We start from the raw sequence: 18454 nt of genomic DNA on the forward strand, positions 1-18454 counted from the left end.
TACCCTCTCCTAAACAGAACGTTCTTTAGACAAAGGTACCCTATGGATAATTATTTTATAAATTTAATCTTTTGATTAAATTCCTTTTAATCCTATTAAAACAAATTAAAAAGATTAACCTATTCATAATCTCATTAGAAATAACATAAGTCTAAGTTGATCAATTTTAAACTATTTAAACTTAATTTGGACCTATGTTTACATGCAACTCTTGATTATAGATTTTAATTTATCTCATTAAAAGTATCACACTTATATTTTAATGCCTTATTAAAACCTATAAAATTTGTATCTAATGACATTGATTAAATACAATAATTATATTTTTCTAAGTAATGTCATGCTCAATGCAAATTCCATTTTCACTTGATAAATATAACACTTATATAAATCATACATGAAAAACAAGCATTCACATACATCATTCTACTATTTATTATAATCATTTTAATATATAGCATGATGCATGGACATGCTTAGTGTAATCATACATCATTTTAACATAACACTTATACCATGATGCATGAACATGCTAATTTAATCATGCATCCATAAAATATAACCCTTATAATTAATTATGATGCATATACATGTTTATCCAAAGGTGGGTATTTTTTAATCTATATGACATACAATGTGTAATATGAATTCAAATATTAATCTAAACATGCATCCAATGCATAATTAAATTAATTTAAACAACAAAAAATTAGACCGATTTTGGCATCCTAATGCAAAATTAATTAATTAAATTAATATAACTATTATATCAATTTAATTAATTAATATAAATTAATAAATACAAAAAAACTAGGTCAAAAGGGACTTCAGTCGCTGCATTCTCTCTCGCGCGTGCTACCAGGACTCCGTCAAATTTCGGAGCATTGCAATGCTAAGGCGATAGCAACATCGCGACGTTGAATGGTAGAATGCTTCTGTCCTACTCATTTTCATCTCTGAACTTGTCCCGAACACTTCCATTTCTTTCGATTTCTTCAACAATCATTGCTCTTTCGATCAACATAGACTTACAGCCTCGAAGCAAGAATTAAATTGTCCAAAAAATACAACAAGTCTTTACATTTTAATCATGTTAAAAGTAATCTAAGTGCCAAAATCGAAAACATCCAATCTTAAATTTAATAACCCACCTCTAAACTGATTTTTATTTCGAAAAATACGAATAATGAGAATGCAAGATATTGGTTTTGATACTAATTGAAGGGATTAGCAGAAGCATTGTGAACGTCTTGAATCCCACAAATCGATTTTTACACAAACAAAGACAGTAAACTAAAACAAAATATATGTGGAACAAACATGTAAATAACATGTTGTAGGAAAAAGATAGAACCATTCTTACTTTTGTAGATTCCCAAGCTCTTAGAATGATCCTCTCAATGTTTCAACGAATGACTCCTTCAACGATCTTGAATACGAATGTTTCCTCAAACAATCTTGAACACGGCCACGAGAGTAACCTTGTTATTCTTAAATATTTTAATAGAATGATTAGTATCCAATTATTGGAAGAGGGTGAGGAGGAAAACTTTTTGTATGAGTAGAGAGGATTTCTTTTGTGGCTTAGGAAAATTGTACAATGAATGTTTGCAATTCTATTGTGTTCTGTGTGTCCCCAAAAAGGTTATAAGGAAGACTTTATATAGAGAATGGTCAACCCCTTCTCATAGTCTTTTTCCAATCTTTTAATTAATTAAATAAATGTTATTTAATTAATTAGCGCATTAATTAAATAAATAGAAAAATCCCCAAAATATTTACCCTTTAGTACAAAAAATAAAATTCAAAAAGTACAAACTAGTTTTGGAACTTTTTATTATAAAATGTAAATATTTTTATATTTTTTTATATTTAAAAAGGCCCCTACATATAATTTCTATTTTAAAATAAATCATTTGGCTTTCATCTTTTTTATTAAATAATGAAGTTACTTTACTCATTGATTGACATCAATTATATGAAAGAAAGAGAAAATGATAGTTCAATCAAACTAATTTGATAATTTGACCTAACAACTAATCTAATAATACAAATAATTTCCATTAAAGATAAAATCGAATCTTTTAACTTTAAAGAGGAATAAATCTTTTAACTAAGTTATTATTTAAAAATATAGAAAGTTAATGTTATTGTTTGTGATCTACATTAATTCATATTCCACAGTGAAACGAATAGTTAAGATCGTTTGAAATTAACTATCTTGACAAAATTAATCAATGGTATCTTTTTCAAAATCAAATCATATGAAATTGAAGCCATCGTATATGATGTTGAAATTGATATTACTAGTCCAAGTGATTCCACTATGACATAGACAGTTGCAATTATTTTTTTTATTTAATGTTAAAAATAAAATTGTAGGGTTTTAGATTTAATAAATCAATATTCTGATTAAATTACATTCAAAACCCCATCAACAAAAAGTTTACTTATTATAAAAAAGAAAAAAATTTATAAGAATTCATCCGTGCACATCCAAGATTCTCGAGAAGTGAGTATCTAGATTATCTGTTTGTTTGTTAATAATGTTAGATGTTGCTCTTGCAGAGGATATCTCAAAAGTTTTAGATGTTCTCTTAAAACATAGGTTTTCCATATTCCTATGTTGAGATCGTCCTTTTCTTTACCTTTTCTTTTTTCTTGTATCACACTTCTTTACATTTTATAATTAAAGTAAATACCATCAACTATATATATCTCTCTTTTTCTTTTTATATTGTAATTTTTTGGGAAAGATAATCAAATTTTAATTTATTTTATAATAGATCTTAAATATATAGGTTATTTTGTTGAAAAAAACAACTTCTAAAAATAATATGAACTATATTAATTTAAAAAAGAAATTCAAATTAATGAAAACAAATATGTTATATAAGTTGAAATTATATTAAATTAATGAATTGTCTCAAGGACAACGTGATGTAAATTTAAGTCATTTTCAACTAGAAATTCTACCAAACAAACACAATCATCAAAGTATTTCCAATTATTTGCAGAAACATTTCTACAAAACAAACATGATTATTTAAACATGATGCACATCTACAATATCAAACATTTATAATTTCGGGCATCTAAAGATTCTGATTATCTGCATTCCTAAAAAAGAAACGACTCCTAAATACTTAGACAAATTGCACAAACTACTTAAAATATATTGTGATTGTTATTACTAAACCTTCGAATTTTCTACGGTAAACATTAAGAAAAATGAGACTATATGTCCATAAAATTTGAGTTAAATTGTATTCACATCAGTGACTTTTTCAAACTAACAATTTTATCCCTAATATAAAGTAGAATCATATGCAAACTTCAAGAATAAATTATTGAACTTAAAAACCCAAGAACCCAAATGCAATATAACATCAAGTACAAAAACATTTCAACAATAAAAATCAAACCTCGTCAATCCTAATATATTTAAGAGGATCATTAAGGGTCTAATTTTTCCACTCGTCAAACTTTGGAAGATTAATATTTACCATTAAAAATTCAGTAGTGAAATTCTAACAACCACAAGGGCATTTTTGTAAATTGCGCTATTTTTTTTTTCCCTGAAAATCACAATATATTTTCACCAATTCTTTAAAAACATTCAAAATCCAACCCATTTGAAATTTGGGCTTTTGTATGGGCTTGTGGAAGAACAATGTTGACACGGTTGTCTTCTATCTGACACTAATATTACAAAACGAGTTTTTTTTTTTTTTCACCACGGTTAAATTGAACCTTTTTCTTTTACTCTTTAAAGTCGATTGTTTTTTCTTTTTCTTTTTTTTTTTTAACCACAACGATTATAAAGATGAAAGATAAACCTAGCAAAATTAGAAGGATTGGGTGGGGCTATGGCCTCCCAAATTTTTATTTCTTTGAAATATATATATGTGATTTTGAACCCAATTTTATAAAATATATATTATGCTTTATATTAAATTTCAAAATGGTTGGTTTTTAAAGATTCAAGTAGAGTTAATTATTGTCAAAATGAACATAACTCATATGAGTGTGTCACTAACTATAAGGTCTATGATTCAAATCCACTACTTCTGATTGTACTATTTTATTAGAAGTCGGTTAACTCTTTAACCGAATAAGGTGACTCTATTTTTAGACGACTAGATACTAAATAATTTATGTCTATTTACTTTGTGGAGGAAAGAAAGAAAAGGGTTAATCGGAGATAAGGGATGAGGAATTATATTCTCCATCTTCGCTTCAATTCTCTATGTTAAAATTTTATTTAAAAAAAGGGAATAATTTCCAACGGAAAACTAATCTCTACAAAATTAAATTACGAATTCCACGTACAGAGTTGCCATTCTCCAATTGTATTACGTTAATATTTCTATATTCTACGTTGAAACTAAAATATGAAATCAGTAATGACAATTTAAGTTCGGGGGAAGAAAATGATATTTAATTTTTACTCTCACATCAACATTGTATTTTTTTCCCCCTTTTTTCCTTCTAAATTCTAACATTTTATTCCTACAAAACAAGTGAAAATAATGAAAATAGAGTTATATTTCGTGATGTTCCCTCATTAAAACTAGTGGATGATGAATCATTGTTTAAAATATCGACGTCGAAGGAAATATTGAGATCTTAATTTTATAAAAAATTCAATGGAATATTGATAAAATTTCGATTTCAATGTATATTTCTAGAAAAATTATAAAAACAAAAAATTCAAAAAATAATTTAAATTTGTATATAAACATTTTTTTTTAATTTTTAAACAAGTTAGCATATCTATTATCTATATTATATTCATATTAGTGATATTTTGTTGCTTAATTATTATGTTTCGTGATTTTTCTACGATATAATGGAAATATCGATTCATCTCTCATATCAATATCGAATCTATGGAAACGTAGAAATATTGTTGGAAATATCGACATTTTGACGAAAATTTAATATTATAGACAAATGTCGATGCTTCTTGGAATGATGAAAATGTTGTAGAGGCGTGAATTGGATGGTGCATGACTCATTTCAATCTCTAAAAGAGACGGAGCTTAGAAATATTTTTCATGAATAGTCCATCGAGTTGCTCCAAGCATAAGCAATTGTCAATGAGCTTGTATTTTCTACATTCTTATGATTTATCTCTCCCTCTCTATTGTGGTTGAATATGATGCTAGGAAGTTGGTGAATTTGAATAACAACTGTTCGTCCAATTTTACTAAAGTAGATGATGTAGCTGAGAAAATTGAGCTTTAACGAGTTAGTTGGGTCATGTCTCCTTTTCATGTTGTCTACGTATATGTAACAAGCCCGCTCACTGTGTATTCTGCTAAGTTCATCGGCCTTTTTGCATTCTTCTAATTCAGCAGGTATTGGATGTTGTTCGTTTTTTAGTTTTTCAAATTGCGTTTTGGATGAATTATTGGTGACTTGTTGTTTCATTTGTTATTCAAGATAGGTTTTTATGATTTTTCATTTTAAAAAAGAAAAAATCCGTTCGTATATGTCTCTTAAAGATGAGTAATACTTAAACCGACTTCCAACATTGAAAATTTAAAAAGATAGAATTTAAAGATTTCATTCATACATGTTGTAACCAGTTAAGCCATATTTAAATGTTTGAAAAATTAGAATTTTGCAAGAAAAAGAAAAGTCAAAGATTCAAAAGAAGGAAAGGGAGAAGAAAGGTAAACGGTCCCGCATCCTCCAATCTAATCCAACCAAGCACAGCCGTATTTTTTTTTTTTTTTTTAAAGTTTAAATCATCAGCTTTGAGTGTGACAAAAATGGCGAAATTAGGGTTTTGAGTTTGAATTTTGTATGATAACTTGTTATCAATTTTCGTAAATCTATCAATTTCTTTCTCAACTACTGCTGAACACTTGATAAATTCACATATAAACAAGTTTTTGACATTTCTGTGAATTCTCTCTCTTTATCTCTCTCTACCAATCATAGAATTATCGCAGAAAAGCTTCAATTCGAGTATCAATTCTACACGGTTGCAGCCTGGAAGAGATCCGCCATCAATGAGGAAGGGAGGCTTCAGCAACAACCTCAACCTCAAGCTCAATCTTCCTAAAGAAGACCAATCCATAGCCACGTTCCTGTAATCTCTCTCTCTCTGTTTGTTTGTTTGTTTGTTTTTTTTTTTTGTGTGTGTGTGTGTGTAAGTGGAAAGTTCTGATGAATCTGGAACTTGGGTTTCTTTTGTATAGAACGCAGAGCGGCACGTTTAAGGATGGTGATCTGCTCGTAAACAGAGATGGGGTTCGGATTGTTTCTCAAAGCGAAGTTGAAGCAGTAAGAAATCTCAGTTTTGCACCATAGTGTAACTTTAGAGGATTATAATGTGCTGTAATTTTCAATGTTATGCTTGGGGGCTTCGATTTTAGCTTGTTAACTTTTCAAAGTCTTTGTTTCTGTTGAGTTGCATAAAGATATTCTCCAGTGAAGTATGGAATTATGAATTCTTATACTATACCTGATGTACCGTGCTCTCATTTCCCTAACCATGGATTGCATTTGTGATTGGGCTTAGAGTTGTTACTAACTTCTAGTACTAAGAGCCTCTGTGATATCTATTTCACTTTTAGATTATGTCTTTGAAAACTGTGCTCGTTTCCTTATCATTTCTTTACTATGGTTTTCATTTCTCTTTTATGAAATATTTAGATTCCTAGCCAAATTCCAAATAAACAAAAACAAAAACTAATTTCTTTTAGCTTTCAAAACTTGGGTTGAATTTTGAAAACATTTGCAAGGAGTAGGAAAAAAAAAACTCATAAGTGGAAATTGTATTTATAAGCTTTATTTTCAAATATTAAAAACTAGATGGTTATCATTATTGGATGCAGTTTAATTGATTGAGGTATATAATACGTGAAATTGCGACGCCAAACTTGTTTGTTTTCCTACAGACGGGGAACAAAGTGAAAAAGTAGTTGGTTATGTTGCCTTCTGAACTATGTTGTGCATATCAGGCTACTAACTTGTTATCTGTCTACATGTGTGTTCAGCCACCTCCGATTAAGCCTACAGATGATCAGTTGAGTTTAGCGGACATAGACATTATTAAAGTCATTGGAAAAGGAAATGGTGGAACTGTGCAATTAGTTCAGCACAAATGGACTGCTCAGTTTTTTGCATTGAAGGTAGTGCACAGCTTAAACATTATTGAAATTGTCTGCATCTGACTTCTATGATTTATATACTTTATAGTTCATGCTTCAAAAAGTGGTTAGAGCATCTTAATCATCATTAAATTGAAGGTCTATGATTTCTGAACGACTATTCCCCCTTCATCTGTCTTTGCAGTTTTCTGAAACTAACATATTCAACAGCTCTTTGCTATCAAATCATGTTTTCTAATGTGCAGGCAGAGCTCTGTTTCTACGCAATTTAGTTCAAATTCTTATCCATCCTCTCTAATCTCGCTGGATTGTTTTTTTAAGAAAGATAAAGCATTTATATACTTCATGAGAATTTAAGGTTTTCTTTTCTTTCCCCTCGATTCCAAATATTTTGATGCTATTTTCTGTACGGTCCTTTAATTTCTTGACAACTATATCATTAGACGATTTCTTTATCAAAATGAGAGGATTTTAGTTGATGGAATTTCTTAACTTATTTTCTTGCGAACAAAAAGATGGTTAATAAAAAAGAAGGTATATTTTTCTTTCGAATTTTGAACTGTAAACAGTTAAATCTACTGTACTATATCAACATTAATGGACAATTGTTTTGGTGAAATAAGATGGTTAATAATAAAAGAAGATATATTTTTCTTTCACAAGCTGTTTCACATTCCTATTCGTGCTCTTCCCATTAAAAATTTTACAATCACCAAAGAAGGTAACAACTAGCAGCATTAATTAGCAAAAAAAAGGGAAGATGTTCCATACCTCAAATCAGTTCATATACTCTTTCAGGTAATTCAGATGAAAATCGAAGAGTCTCACCGCAAGCAGATCGCACAAGAACTGAAAATCAATCAATCAGCGCAGTGCCCTTATATTGTGGTCTGTTACCAATCTTTCTATGATAATGGATCTATATACATCATCCTAGAATATATGGATGGAGGATCTTTAGCAGATTTTTTGAAAAAGGTTAAAAAAATTCAAGAACCATATCTTGCTGCCCTTTGTAAGCAGGTAGGTACAAAAAGTCCCTGCTTGGATTCGGAGAATTTGTTCTTTTAATTAATTAATTTTTTTTTTTAAAAAAAAGAAAAATATTTTTCAACTGAAGGAGATAATTGTAGATTTCCTTTTTAATCCCCTTTCTCCTTCCATACAGGTTCTTAAGGGGCTGTCGTACCTTCACCACGAAAGACACATCATCCATAGGGACTTAAAGCCTTCTAATTTATTAATAAACCATAGAGGGGAAGTCAAGATTACTGACTTTGGTGTCAGTGCGATTATGGCAAGCACATCTGGAGAGGCTAATACTTTTGTTGGCACATATAACTATATGTCTGTGAGTATCAATTCTCAGTATATTCGGATAAATACAATTCTCTGGCCGTCTGTCTTCCCTTCATTTTTTCTGGCAAAGCTGTACGTTTTTCCTTTTATAATCAATGTGTATAACTGAATGGTGTCTCTATGCATTGTCATTTATAGCCAGAGAGAATTGTGGGAGAAAGATATGACAATAAAAGTGACATTTGGAGCTTGGGTCTGATATTACTCGAGTGTGCCACCGGAAAATTCCCTTATTCTCCACCAGAGCAAGATGGAGGATGGGTTAATTTTTATGAGCTTATGGAAGCCATTGTTGAAGGCGAACCTCCTTCTGCTCCGGCCGACCAATTTACTCCCAACTTCTGTTCGTTCATTTCTGCATGGTAAGGATCCAACTTTTATTGTGGTCCCTTTTCCTAAGATTATGTCAATCATTAGATGTACTTCAAGTAGGAATTTGTATCTGTAAGTAGGTATTTTCTTTTGCTCCTTATTTCAAGTGTTTTACACTATGAAGCACGAACACAAACACGCTCCAGACACGGTCCGACACACAAATTTATGTGTCCTATTTTTATTTATTTATTTTTAATTTCAGACACATGGGGACTTGTTTGAGACACTTCTTGGACACGCTTGGGAAATTTTTGTATGGATAAAATGGTCCAACCCTTTATGATGGATCAAAATTTAAAGCCCAAATCAATTATATGTTAAATTGAGATTAAAAAAGAAAAAAAAAAAGGAAACCCCACGTTTTTAACCAAAGAAAAAAAATAGAAATATAAAAAATGAACTTAGAAACCTAAACGTTTCATCTCCTACCATTGTTAATTAACTTGATATTTTATGCTTTTTCTAGTGGAGTGTATTTAATATTTTATGTTAAATTTATATATATCCTAAATAATAATAATTAAAAAAAAAAGTGCATTTCCAACGTGTTGTATCCATCTCCGTGTCTCGTGTCCGTGTTCATGCTTCGTAGGTTGTACATTATGAGATTGCTAACTCGGAAACTGGTAATCTTTATGAATATCAGTGTGCAAACGGACCCGAAGGATAGACTGTCGGCACGTGAACTTTTGGTATATTATTCTTCCTTCCACTTGTTGATAAGCAATATGTCAGCACAATAGAGAAGATAAATTTGAAGTTTTTCTTCATATTTTGTGTGATTTTCAGGAACATCCTTTCATCAAGATGTATGAAGATACGGATATTGACCTGTCATCTTACTTCAACGATGCAGGATCTCCACTTGCAACTTTCTAAATTTTATCTGGTATGTTATGGAACTACGTCCCGTTTAAAGCTTCCTCTTGATATCTTTTTGAATTCTGTTGAGAATTACGTGAGGCAATCACTTCCTTGAAACGGAATCTATCATTTGGTGTAATGAAGTGTAAATTTCTATGAATTTATGTTTGCATGCTAAACATGTATTATAAACTATGTTTTCCCTTTTAGCCCTTTTATCATCTGGTGTAGTGAGCGTAGAACCAACTGTTTATCTCCTTTGATAGTGAGTAGTGAGAGATTCTTCTGCTTTCAGCTTTGCCAGTTCACAATGTTAGGGATCTTGAACATCCATCTCTGGTTCCCAATCTCCCCAGCATAGCTGTGTGTGACTCTGCATAATATGAGTAAATTAAGGACACCGGCTTTCTCTGGGACAAGAGACTTGAGGAAAAGTATACGTGCATACACATATATAGCATGATCGAATCCATGACCTATAGGGAATATAAGAAAGCACAGGACAAGATGCTTAAGAGCCTACATGAAACCTGTTTAAAGCTTATATGATAGGTTAATTTAAAAAATCAGATCTACAGAGTCACTAGAAATTGAAATCTGTCTATGGTATGTTGGTGTTTCTGACTATCATTTTACTTGAATGATGAAGTATTAAAATTTCAGATAAAAAATATTATGTATGGTCAGTGATGGTTATTGATGGCCAATTGAAATCCCTAAAATTAAAGAAAGTGAGAAATTTAATATTGTCTAGGATATCTATCCCATATGCCCTTCCCGTCTCTGTCTCTCATTCGAGCTTTTAGCCATTTACTGGTGTTTGTATTAATAATGCTTCATTTTTTTACACAGTTGATCGTCTCTGTCTCTTACACGGGAATCTCGTTTGCTGCTTTTGAGCTGCTTGCAAAGATCGACAAGGAATCCGCCGTGATCTCGGTTTCTCATGAATGCTGCTTGTTTTACTTCAGTTTGTGTCTTAATGAAAGAGGTTTCAATCAAAACTGGATGATATAGTTGTCCTTTGCCAGTGACGATATAGATGGTTCTGATCCTTCTTGTGGATGGTTCAGAATGATAACAGGATATTATGTTGTGTAAAGAGATTTCAAATTGTGGCCCTTGCTTGTAACATTTTGTAATCCAATTCTACCACTACCCATGTATAATTTGAAGCATCAAAGGGAAATAAATACATATTATGACAGCAGAAACACTGCATGATTTTATTCCACATCCCGTATTTGTTTGTTTGAAACTATTTCATTGATAAGTGAAATCTACAAAGAGAACAAAATGGATGATTGAGAGGGTGTTTATTTTTACACCAAAAAAGGAATTGGAAATGGATGATTGAAGAACATCCCCTGAGGATCTTTATTTTTCATTGAAAATAGTAGAATCCCTCTCCTCCCAAATCTTCCAAAGAGAGAGCTCTGATAATGCTGTTCCATAAATTCCCTTCGGTTGCTTTAAAAGGGTGATCAGTGAACAACTTTTTTTTTTTTTTTTTAATAACATTATATTGATGAATGAAAGAAAAAACTCTAAAAGCCAAAAGACAACTACAAGAAACACTTCCAATTGGAGACTAAATACGACAAGCTAAAAAGATTAAAAGGATGTTTTATCCTTGCACCAATGAAAAATAATAGATAAGAGCAAATCTATAAATTTTTCCAAAGAGGAGACTGGATCTCTGAAAATACAACCATTTCGCTCGTACCAAAGAGTCCAAAAGAAAGCTCGAAGAATAGCGCCAACCAAATCAATCTTTTGGGATGACCCACTAGCAGGGATGCCAAAATATAAAAAATACTATTCCAACCAAAAGTCGCCAAGACGATATGCCAAAAAGGGGAAGCAAAAGAGCAATGCACAAAAAGGTGAACTAAAGATTCACAATTGTACCAACACATAGAACACCAAGAAGGCAAGAGAAACATATAAAATATACGATACTGAAGACGATCAGCAGTATTAACCGCACCCAAACTAAGCTCCCACAAGAAAATTTTAATCTTCTTAGGATAGAAATCTTTCCAAATAACAGAATAAAGGTCTCGTACATAGGGCTCAACCTCCCCAATCAAATCATCGAGGGATTTAACATAGAAGGATGAAGAGGAGTCCAATGACCAGGACCAAGAATCAGGTAAGGGGCACAACCTGATCAATGATAAAATATGGGACAAAGAAGCCCATTCAATGGTCTCCAAATCATTAAGGTTGTGGCAAAGACACATATTCCAAGACTCTATTTCAACAATCCAAGCATGCCATAGAAAAATCAGGTTGAAGCGCAAGACAAAATAAACGAGGAAAAAAAATTGCAAAGAATACCACATTCCAACCAAGGGTCCTTCTAGAAAGAAGAAGAAATACGATTCCCAGTTAACAATATGCCCACACGATTCCGAATACAAGATGCAATTAAATCAATAGTCTGAGAAATAAAACACCAAGGAGACTTAGAAGATCCACCCTGAACAACAATAGGCCAGACACCAATAGATGGGGTGTAGTACTTAGCCACAATAAATTCACACCACAAAGCGTTAGGCTCATGAAGAAACCACCAAATTTATTTCGCAAGCAAAGCATAATTACAACGACAAAAATTACCAATACCCAAGTCACCCATCAATCTTGGGAGCTGAACAATCTCCCAGTTAACAATATGCCCACATTCATCACCATGAGATCCTTCCCAGAGAAAATCTCAAACCAATGACAACAATGGGGAGTGAAAAAGGAAAAGATAATAAGTAGGAATATTAGAAAGCGTAGACTATATCAGTATATGTCTCACCCTTTAAAGATATAAGCATGTTTTCAATTGTGAAGTTTATGCTGAATCCACTCAACCATAGGCTGCCAAAAACTTGGAGATAGGGATTCTACCCAGAGGCAAACCAAGATAAGTAGAAGGCCAGATACCCTATTTACAGCCAAAAGTATTCAACGTCTAAGCCAAATTTGCGTCACTGATATGAATCCCCAACATTTCGCTCTTTAACAAATTAATGGCCAAACCAGAAGCCCTTTAAAAAATTCGAACCACATAGAAAAGACGCATAACAGCAATACAATCAGCAGTAGAAAAAAGCAGTGTGTCATCAGCAAATTGCAAGTGATTCAAATTAAGATGAGATCAACCAATCGGATGAGTAGCAAAGAGACTCAGAGAAGAACTATGATCTAGAAGGCGACTTAAACCATCAACGATAAGAACAAATAAGAAGGGGGAAAATGAATCCCCCTGCATGATGCCACAAAAAGGGACAATCTTCCCCTTAGGCCTATCGTTGAGGATGATCAAAAAATTCATGCTAGATATACAGCCATGAATCCATGACTTTCAAATAGGACCAAAACCTTTAACCTATAGAACAACATCTAGAAAATTCTAGTCAATAATATCAAAAAACTTCTTAAGATCCATTAGGGAAAGATATAATCCTCAAGAACTAATATCGAAAACAAGAAAACTCTAAAAGAAAAAGATAGGAACCAGTCTATTCGAGAGGGTTGTTTCTCTCCCTCAGCTGAAGCTCTTCAACAAATAACCCAAATTCTTCTCTCCTTGTCCACCCTCGCTATACCCTGCTATTTAAAGAACAGAAATGGTCCTTTTCCTTATCTATACGGTTATATTTCCTTTTCTTGGTCATGCTCCACCCTCGTCCGAATATTCTTTTTCAACTTCCACTATTCTAGGCAATTTTCCTTTTCTACCCCTTCTCTTGTACGTATTGATAATTGGAGGTTTAACAATACTGCCCACCTCGAAATGCACCTTATCCTCAAGGTGGAATTTAGGAAATTGCTCCGTGATCAAGTGGACAGCTTCCCATGTAGCCTCACTTTCTAGTAGTCCTTGTCATTGCACCAACCACTCTTTCAATGCTAGCTCTCCATTCCAACGTACCCTGAGTATCTTTACAGGAGACAACTGCAACTCGAATTCTTCTGTGAGTGTTGGATAATGATGTTGAACTTGAGTGTTCTGACTCAACTTCTTCTTTAATTAGGAGACATGAAAAGCATTATGTATGTTTGCTTCTGAGGGAAGATCTAGTTTGTAGGCCACCATCCCCACTATGTCTACAATCTTATAGGGACTGTAATATTTTGGAGATAATTTCTCACACCTTTTTCATGCTAAAGATTTCTGTTGATAGGGTCTCAACTTCAGAAAAACTCTCTCCCACCTCAAAGTGTAGTTCTCGACGATGGCGATCTAATTGTTTCTTCATTCGATTATGGGCCACTATTAAGTGTTCCTTTAATGTTGTCAATGCATAATCACGCACCATCAACTGCTGCTCCACCATGTCATTGGATGTTTTCTTCTCTCCATAGGATAATATAGGTGGTGCCTTCCTTCCAAAAACCGTTTGATAAGGAGTAATATTGATGGATGTATGAAATGTAGTGTTATACCACAATTTTGCCCATAGAATCCACTTATTCCATTTTGAAGGCTGCTCATTACAAAAGCAACGTAGGTAAGTCTCAAGACATCGATTGACTCTCTTAGTTTGGCCATCCATCTGTGGGTGGAATGTTGTGCTTCTTTTTAAGACCGTGCCCATCATAGTAAAGAGTTCCTTCTAAAAGTGACTAAGGAAGATCTTGTCTCGGTCGGTTATTATTGATTTAGGAATTCCATAATGCTTAATGACCTCTCGAATAAACAACTCGGCCACTTGTTTTGCAGAGAATGGATGTTTCAGGGGAATAAAATAAGCATATTTACTCAACCGATCAACAACCACCATAATAGAATTGTAACCTTCGGATCGTGGTAATCCTTCAATGAAGTCCATGGTCAACTCTTCCAAAATCTGCTCCGGAATAGGCAATGGTTGTAACAAGCTGGCATAATTGAGGGCTTATGTTTTGTTTCATTGGCGTACTTCACACTGTTCTACGTACCTCTTTACATCCGCCTTCATCCCTTGCCAATACAACTCCCCCGACATTCGCGTATAGGTTCTTAGGAACCCGGAGTGTCCTCCCAAAACCGAATTGTGGAATGTGTGCAACAAGGACGGGATCAGCGAGGAATGTTTAGAGATTACTAATCGGCCCTTGCAGAGTAGTTTCCCATGTTCCTACTGATATTTTGATCTCCCATCGGGTTCTTCCTTTAATAATGCAATAATTTTCTATAATTCCTCGTCGTTCTCCACCTCTTGTAAGGTCGTCTTGAGGTCAACTAAAGCAGGTGATGTCAATGTAAATACCTTCACTGTAGCAGGTAAACGGGATAAAGCATCAGCAACCTTATTTTGCAAGCCGGGTTGATATAGTATCTCGAAATCGTATCCCATGAGCTTTATTAACCAATGTTGGAATTGGGGTTGCACCTCTCTTTGTTCCAATAAAAAATTTAGCGTCTTTTGGTTCGAAATGACTACAAATCTGCTCCTTGTGAGATAATGACGCTACTTCTGAATAGCAAGAACTATAGCCATGAGCTCCCTTTCATATATAGATTTTTTTTACGCTTGGGGGGACAACTTTTGACTAAAGTAGGCAATAGGTCTGTCGTTTTGGCTTAGCACAACTCCCACTCCAAAGTCGGATGCGTCTGTTTCAATCACAAATGGAAGGGAAAAATCAGGCAAGGCTAATACCGGTATTGTCGTCATGGCCCTCTTCAAATCCTCAAAAGCTTTGGATGCTTGTTCATTCCACTTGAATTGGTTTTTCTGAAGTAGTTGTGTTAATGGGGTTGCGATCTAGCCATAGTTTTGGACAAATCTCCGGTAGTAACTCGTCAAACCCAAGAATTCCCTCAATTCTGTCACATTCTTTGGTTTCGACCACTTGATCATTGCTTGCACCTTCTCATCATCAGCCTCCACTCCTTCTTGAGACACCCAGTGTCTTAAGTATTGAATCCGTGCTTGGAAAAAACAACACTTTTTCTTATTGGCCACCAGATTGTGATTTCGCAAAACATTAAAAACAACGGCTAAGTGTGTTTCATGAGTGAATAAATCTGGACTATAGATAAGTATATCATCAAAGAACATGAGAACAAACCTTCGAAGAAATGGCCAGAAGATGTGGTTCATCAGTGATTGAAAGGTAGCAGAGGCATTTGTTAACCTAAACGACATTACTAAAAATTCGTAATGGCCCTCATGAGTTCTAAACATTGTTTTCTCAACATCTTTCTCGTTCATCCTGATTTAGTGGTATCCGGACTTAAGATCTAGCTTGGAGTAGATTGTCGATCCATGGAGTTCATCTAATAATTCCTCTATCATCGGAATAGGAAACTTGTCAGCTATGGCTGCTTGGTTTAATTTTCTGTAGTCCACACAAAATCTCCAACCCCTGTCTTTTTTCTTTACCAACAGTACGAGACTGAAATACGGATTCCTACTTGGTCTGATGATGCTGACCTGCAGTATTTCCTCCACCAACCTTTCTATTTCTTCCTTCTGATGGCGGTTGTATTTGTATGGCCTAACATTTACAGGAGGATGCCCTGCTGATAGGTTTATTTGATGATCTACGACTTTCTTGGGAGGCAGTTTGGTAGGTGGTTCGAAAATGTCTGCATTCTCTTATAACACAGCTTCAATCATCACATGAAGGGGGTCTTGTATGCTACGGCTGACAGCTTAGATTTTGCCTTCACCCGCACACTCCACATTGTGGAACTCAACCAAGAATCCTTGGTCATCTTCTTCCCATTCTTTAGTCATCACCTTTAAGGATACTTCTGAACGAGTTAAAGATGGGTCCCCTTGGAGAAGGATTGTGTTCTCCCCGTCCTTGAAGCACATCAGCAGTGAAGACCAACTAACACCCATGAAACCGGTTGTCACTAACCACTGTATACCTAGGATCACGTCCATTTTCCCCAACTCCATTGGGAGGAAATCAGCTCGATCGTCAACCCTTGCAACAAAAGCTTTACAAACTTATAGATTCCTCTCCCGTACATGACATCTCCATTTCCGACTACTACTTCATAACCTGTAGTTAACGTGACCTGTAGTTCTAGCTCGTCAATCAGCCGTTGATGAATGAAATTGTGGGTGGCACCACAATCAATTAAAACCAGGACTTCGTAATCAAGAATTGTTCCTTTCAGCTTCATCGTGCCCTTCTTGGGAAATCCCATCATCGATCGCAGGGATACTTCTACGTCTTCAACGACTTCGACTCTTTGCAGCTCTGGTGTCTCTTCTGTCACCCCTGTTTCTGGGTTCTCTTCCCCATCGTCTCCTTCATTCAAAATAAACAACATTAGTTCTCAGTTTTCACATATCTTACACTGATGTCCTTGGAAGTATTTGTCATTACACCGAAAACAAAGCGCTTTTTCCAAGTGCTCATCTATTCGCTATCGAACAATCGTCTCACAGGTGCCTCCTTCTTCACCAGATTCGTTTTGACTGAGATTGAGACTTGCCTGGCCGCCCCAGCTTTGGACCTCTTTGGACTATACTTCACTCCTGATGCTAAAGCTTTATTTCCCATTGCGTTTTGGGATTCTTTACTGATAGGCCCAACAAGGCCTGACTAATTCGCTCAGGGCCATTTTAAGAGCAAGATTACGATCATTAACTAGTTGGGCCTCTTTCATACACTCATTCAGCCCTTTGGGATTCCTACTAATAACTTCCACTTGCAAGGATGGCTCCAACCCATTCAGAAAGGCATCTGTCAGCACATCCTCGACCATTTTCGACAATGGTGCGGAGTAGGTGACAAATTTCTTCACATAGTTAGTGTAACTTCCATCTTGCTTGATCCGTAGTAGTCGTGCCCCTATACTCTCTTCGCTGGTTGGCTTATAATGATTGAACAGTGGTTTCTTCAGTTCCTCTCATGTGTTGATCGGTTGTCAGTTATGGCTCCAACGAAACCAGTCGACTTCATCTAGCGCGAAGCTCACCACAACCGCCTTCACTTTCTCGCAGTCATTGAGGTCGTGTATGTCGAAGTAGTGCTCAGCCCGATATACCCAAGATTTTGGGTTTCTCCTAAAAATATTGGCATCTCTAGTCTTTTGTACTTACTTTTGTCCACTCCGCTTGACCCTTTGTCCGGTCCCAGCCCTGAATCAGATTCACCGATTTTCTCCTTCATTTTAAGTTTCGAGCCCTCATACGTACCTAATTCAGTCGCCTTCCGCAACGAGCTCGTCTCCTTCACCTCCTAGGTTAGTTTCTCAATTTCTTGCATAGTACCAGCAACATATCCTTCATACTTGATACTTCTTTCTTATTGGCTTCCACTCTCTCTTCCATTTGTTTTTGTGTCATTTGCCTTGTTCGCCCCAGGATGTTTTATGGCTCTGATACCCAACAAAGAAGATATTCCTAGAAAAACAGAGCAAGTTCTACTATATTTATGCAACAATAGGGAAAATATTACAGATATAATCCTCAAGAACTAATATCGAAAACAAGAAAACTCTAAAGGAAAAAGATAGGAACCAGCCTATTTGAAAGGGTTGTTTCTCTCATTTAGCTGAAGCTCTTTAGCAAATAACCCAAATTCTTCTCTCCTTTTTCACCCTCGCTATACTCTGTTATTTGAAGAACAGAAGTGGTCCCTTTCCTTATCCATACGGTTATATTTCTTTTTCTTGGTCATGCTCCACCCCCATCCAAATATTCTTTTTCAACTTCCACTATTCTAGACAATTTTCCTTTTCTATCCCTCCTCTTGTACATATTGATGATGGGGGGTCT

General features: G+C 34.5%; 1 protein-coding gene across 3 annotated transcripts; it reads left to right on the forward strand.

Moving 5' to 3' along the window:
• The first annotated feature begins 5538 nt into the window (after nucleotides 1–5538).
• Nucleotides 5539–10959, forward strand: LOC120071790 (mitogen-activated protein kinase kinase SIPKK-like). Of its 3 annotated transcripts, none has more exons than XM_039024171.2 (10): nucleotides 5539–5681; nucleotides 5953–6103; nucleotides 6213–6297; nucleotides 7014–7148; nucleotides 7926–8150; nucleotides 8296–8478; nucleotides 8625–8848; nucleotides 9508–9553; nucleotides 9651–9750; nucleotides 10578–10959. In XM_039024171.2, exons 2-9 carry the CDS (start codon nucleotides 6024–6026, stop codon nucleotides 9738–9740), a joined length of 1068 nt encoding a protein of 355 aa, XP_038880099.1. In that variant the 5' UTR covers nucleotides 5539–5681; nucleotides 5953–6023; the 3' UTR covers nucleotides 9741–9750; nucleotides 10578–10959. The 3 variants fall into 3 exon arrangements, with proteins under 3 accessions (XP_038880099.1, XP_038880098.1, XP_090166735.1); XM_039024170.2 differs by lacking the exon at nucleotides 5539–5681 and adding an exon at nucleotides 5686–5812; XM_090310609.1 differs by lacking the exon at nucleotides 5539–5681 and adding an exon at nucleotides 5693–5726.
• The last annotated feature ends 7495 nt before the right edge of the window (nucleotides 10960–18454 follow it).

This window comes from Benincasa hispida, chromosome 2 (genome assembly GCF_027475165.1).
Source record: "Benincasa hispida cultivar pf3 chromosome 2, pf3_genome.v1.1, whole genome shotgun sequence".
In the NCBI taxonomy this organism is placed as follows: Eukaryota; Viridiplantae; Streptophyta; class Magnoliopsida; order Cucurbitales; family Cucurbitaceae; genus Benincasa; species Benincasa hispida.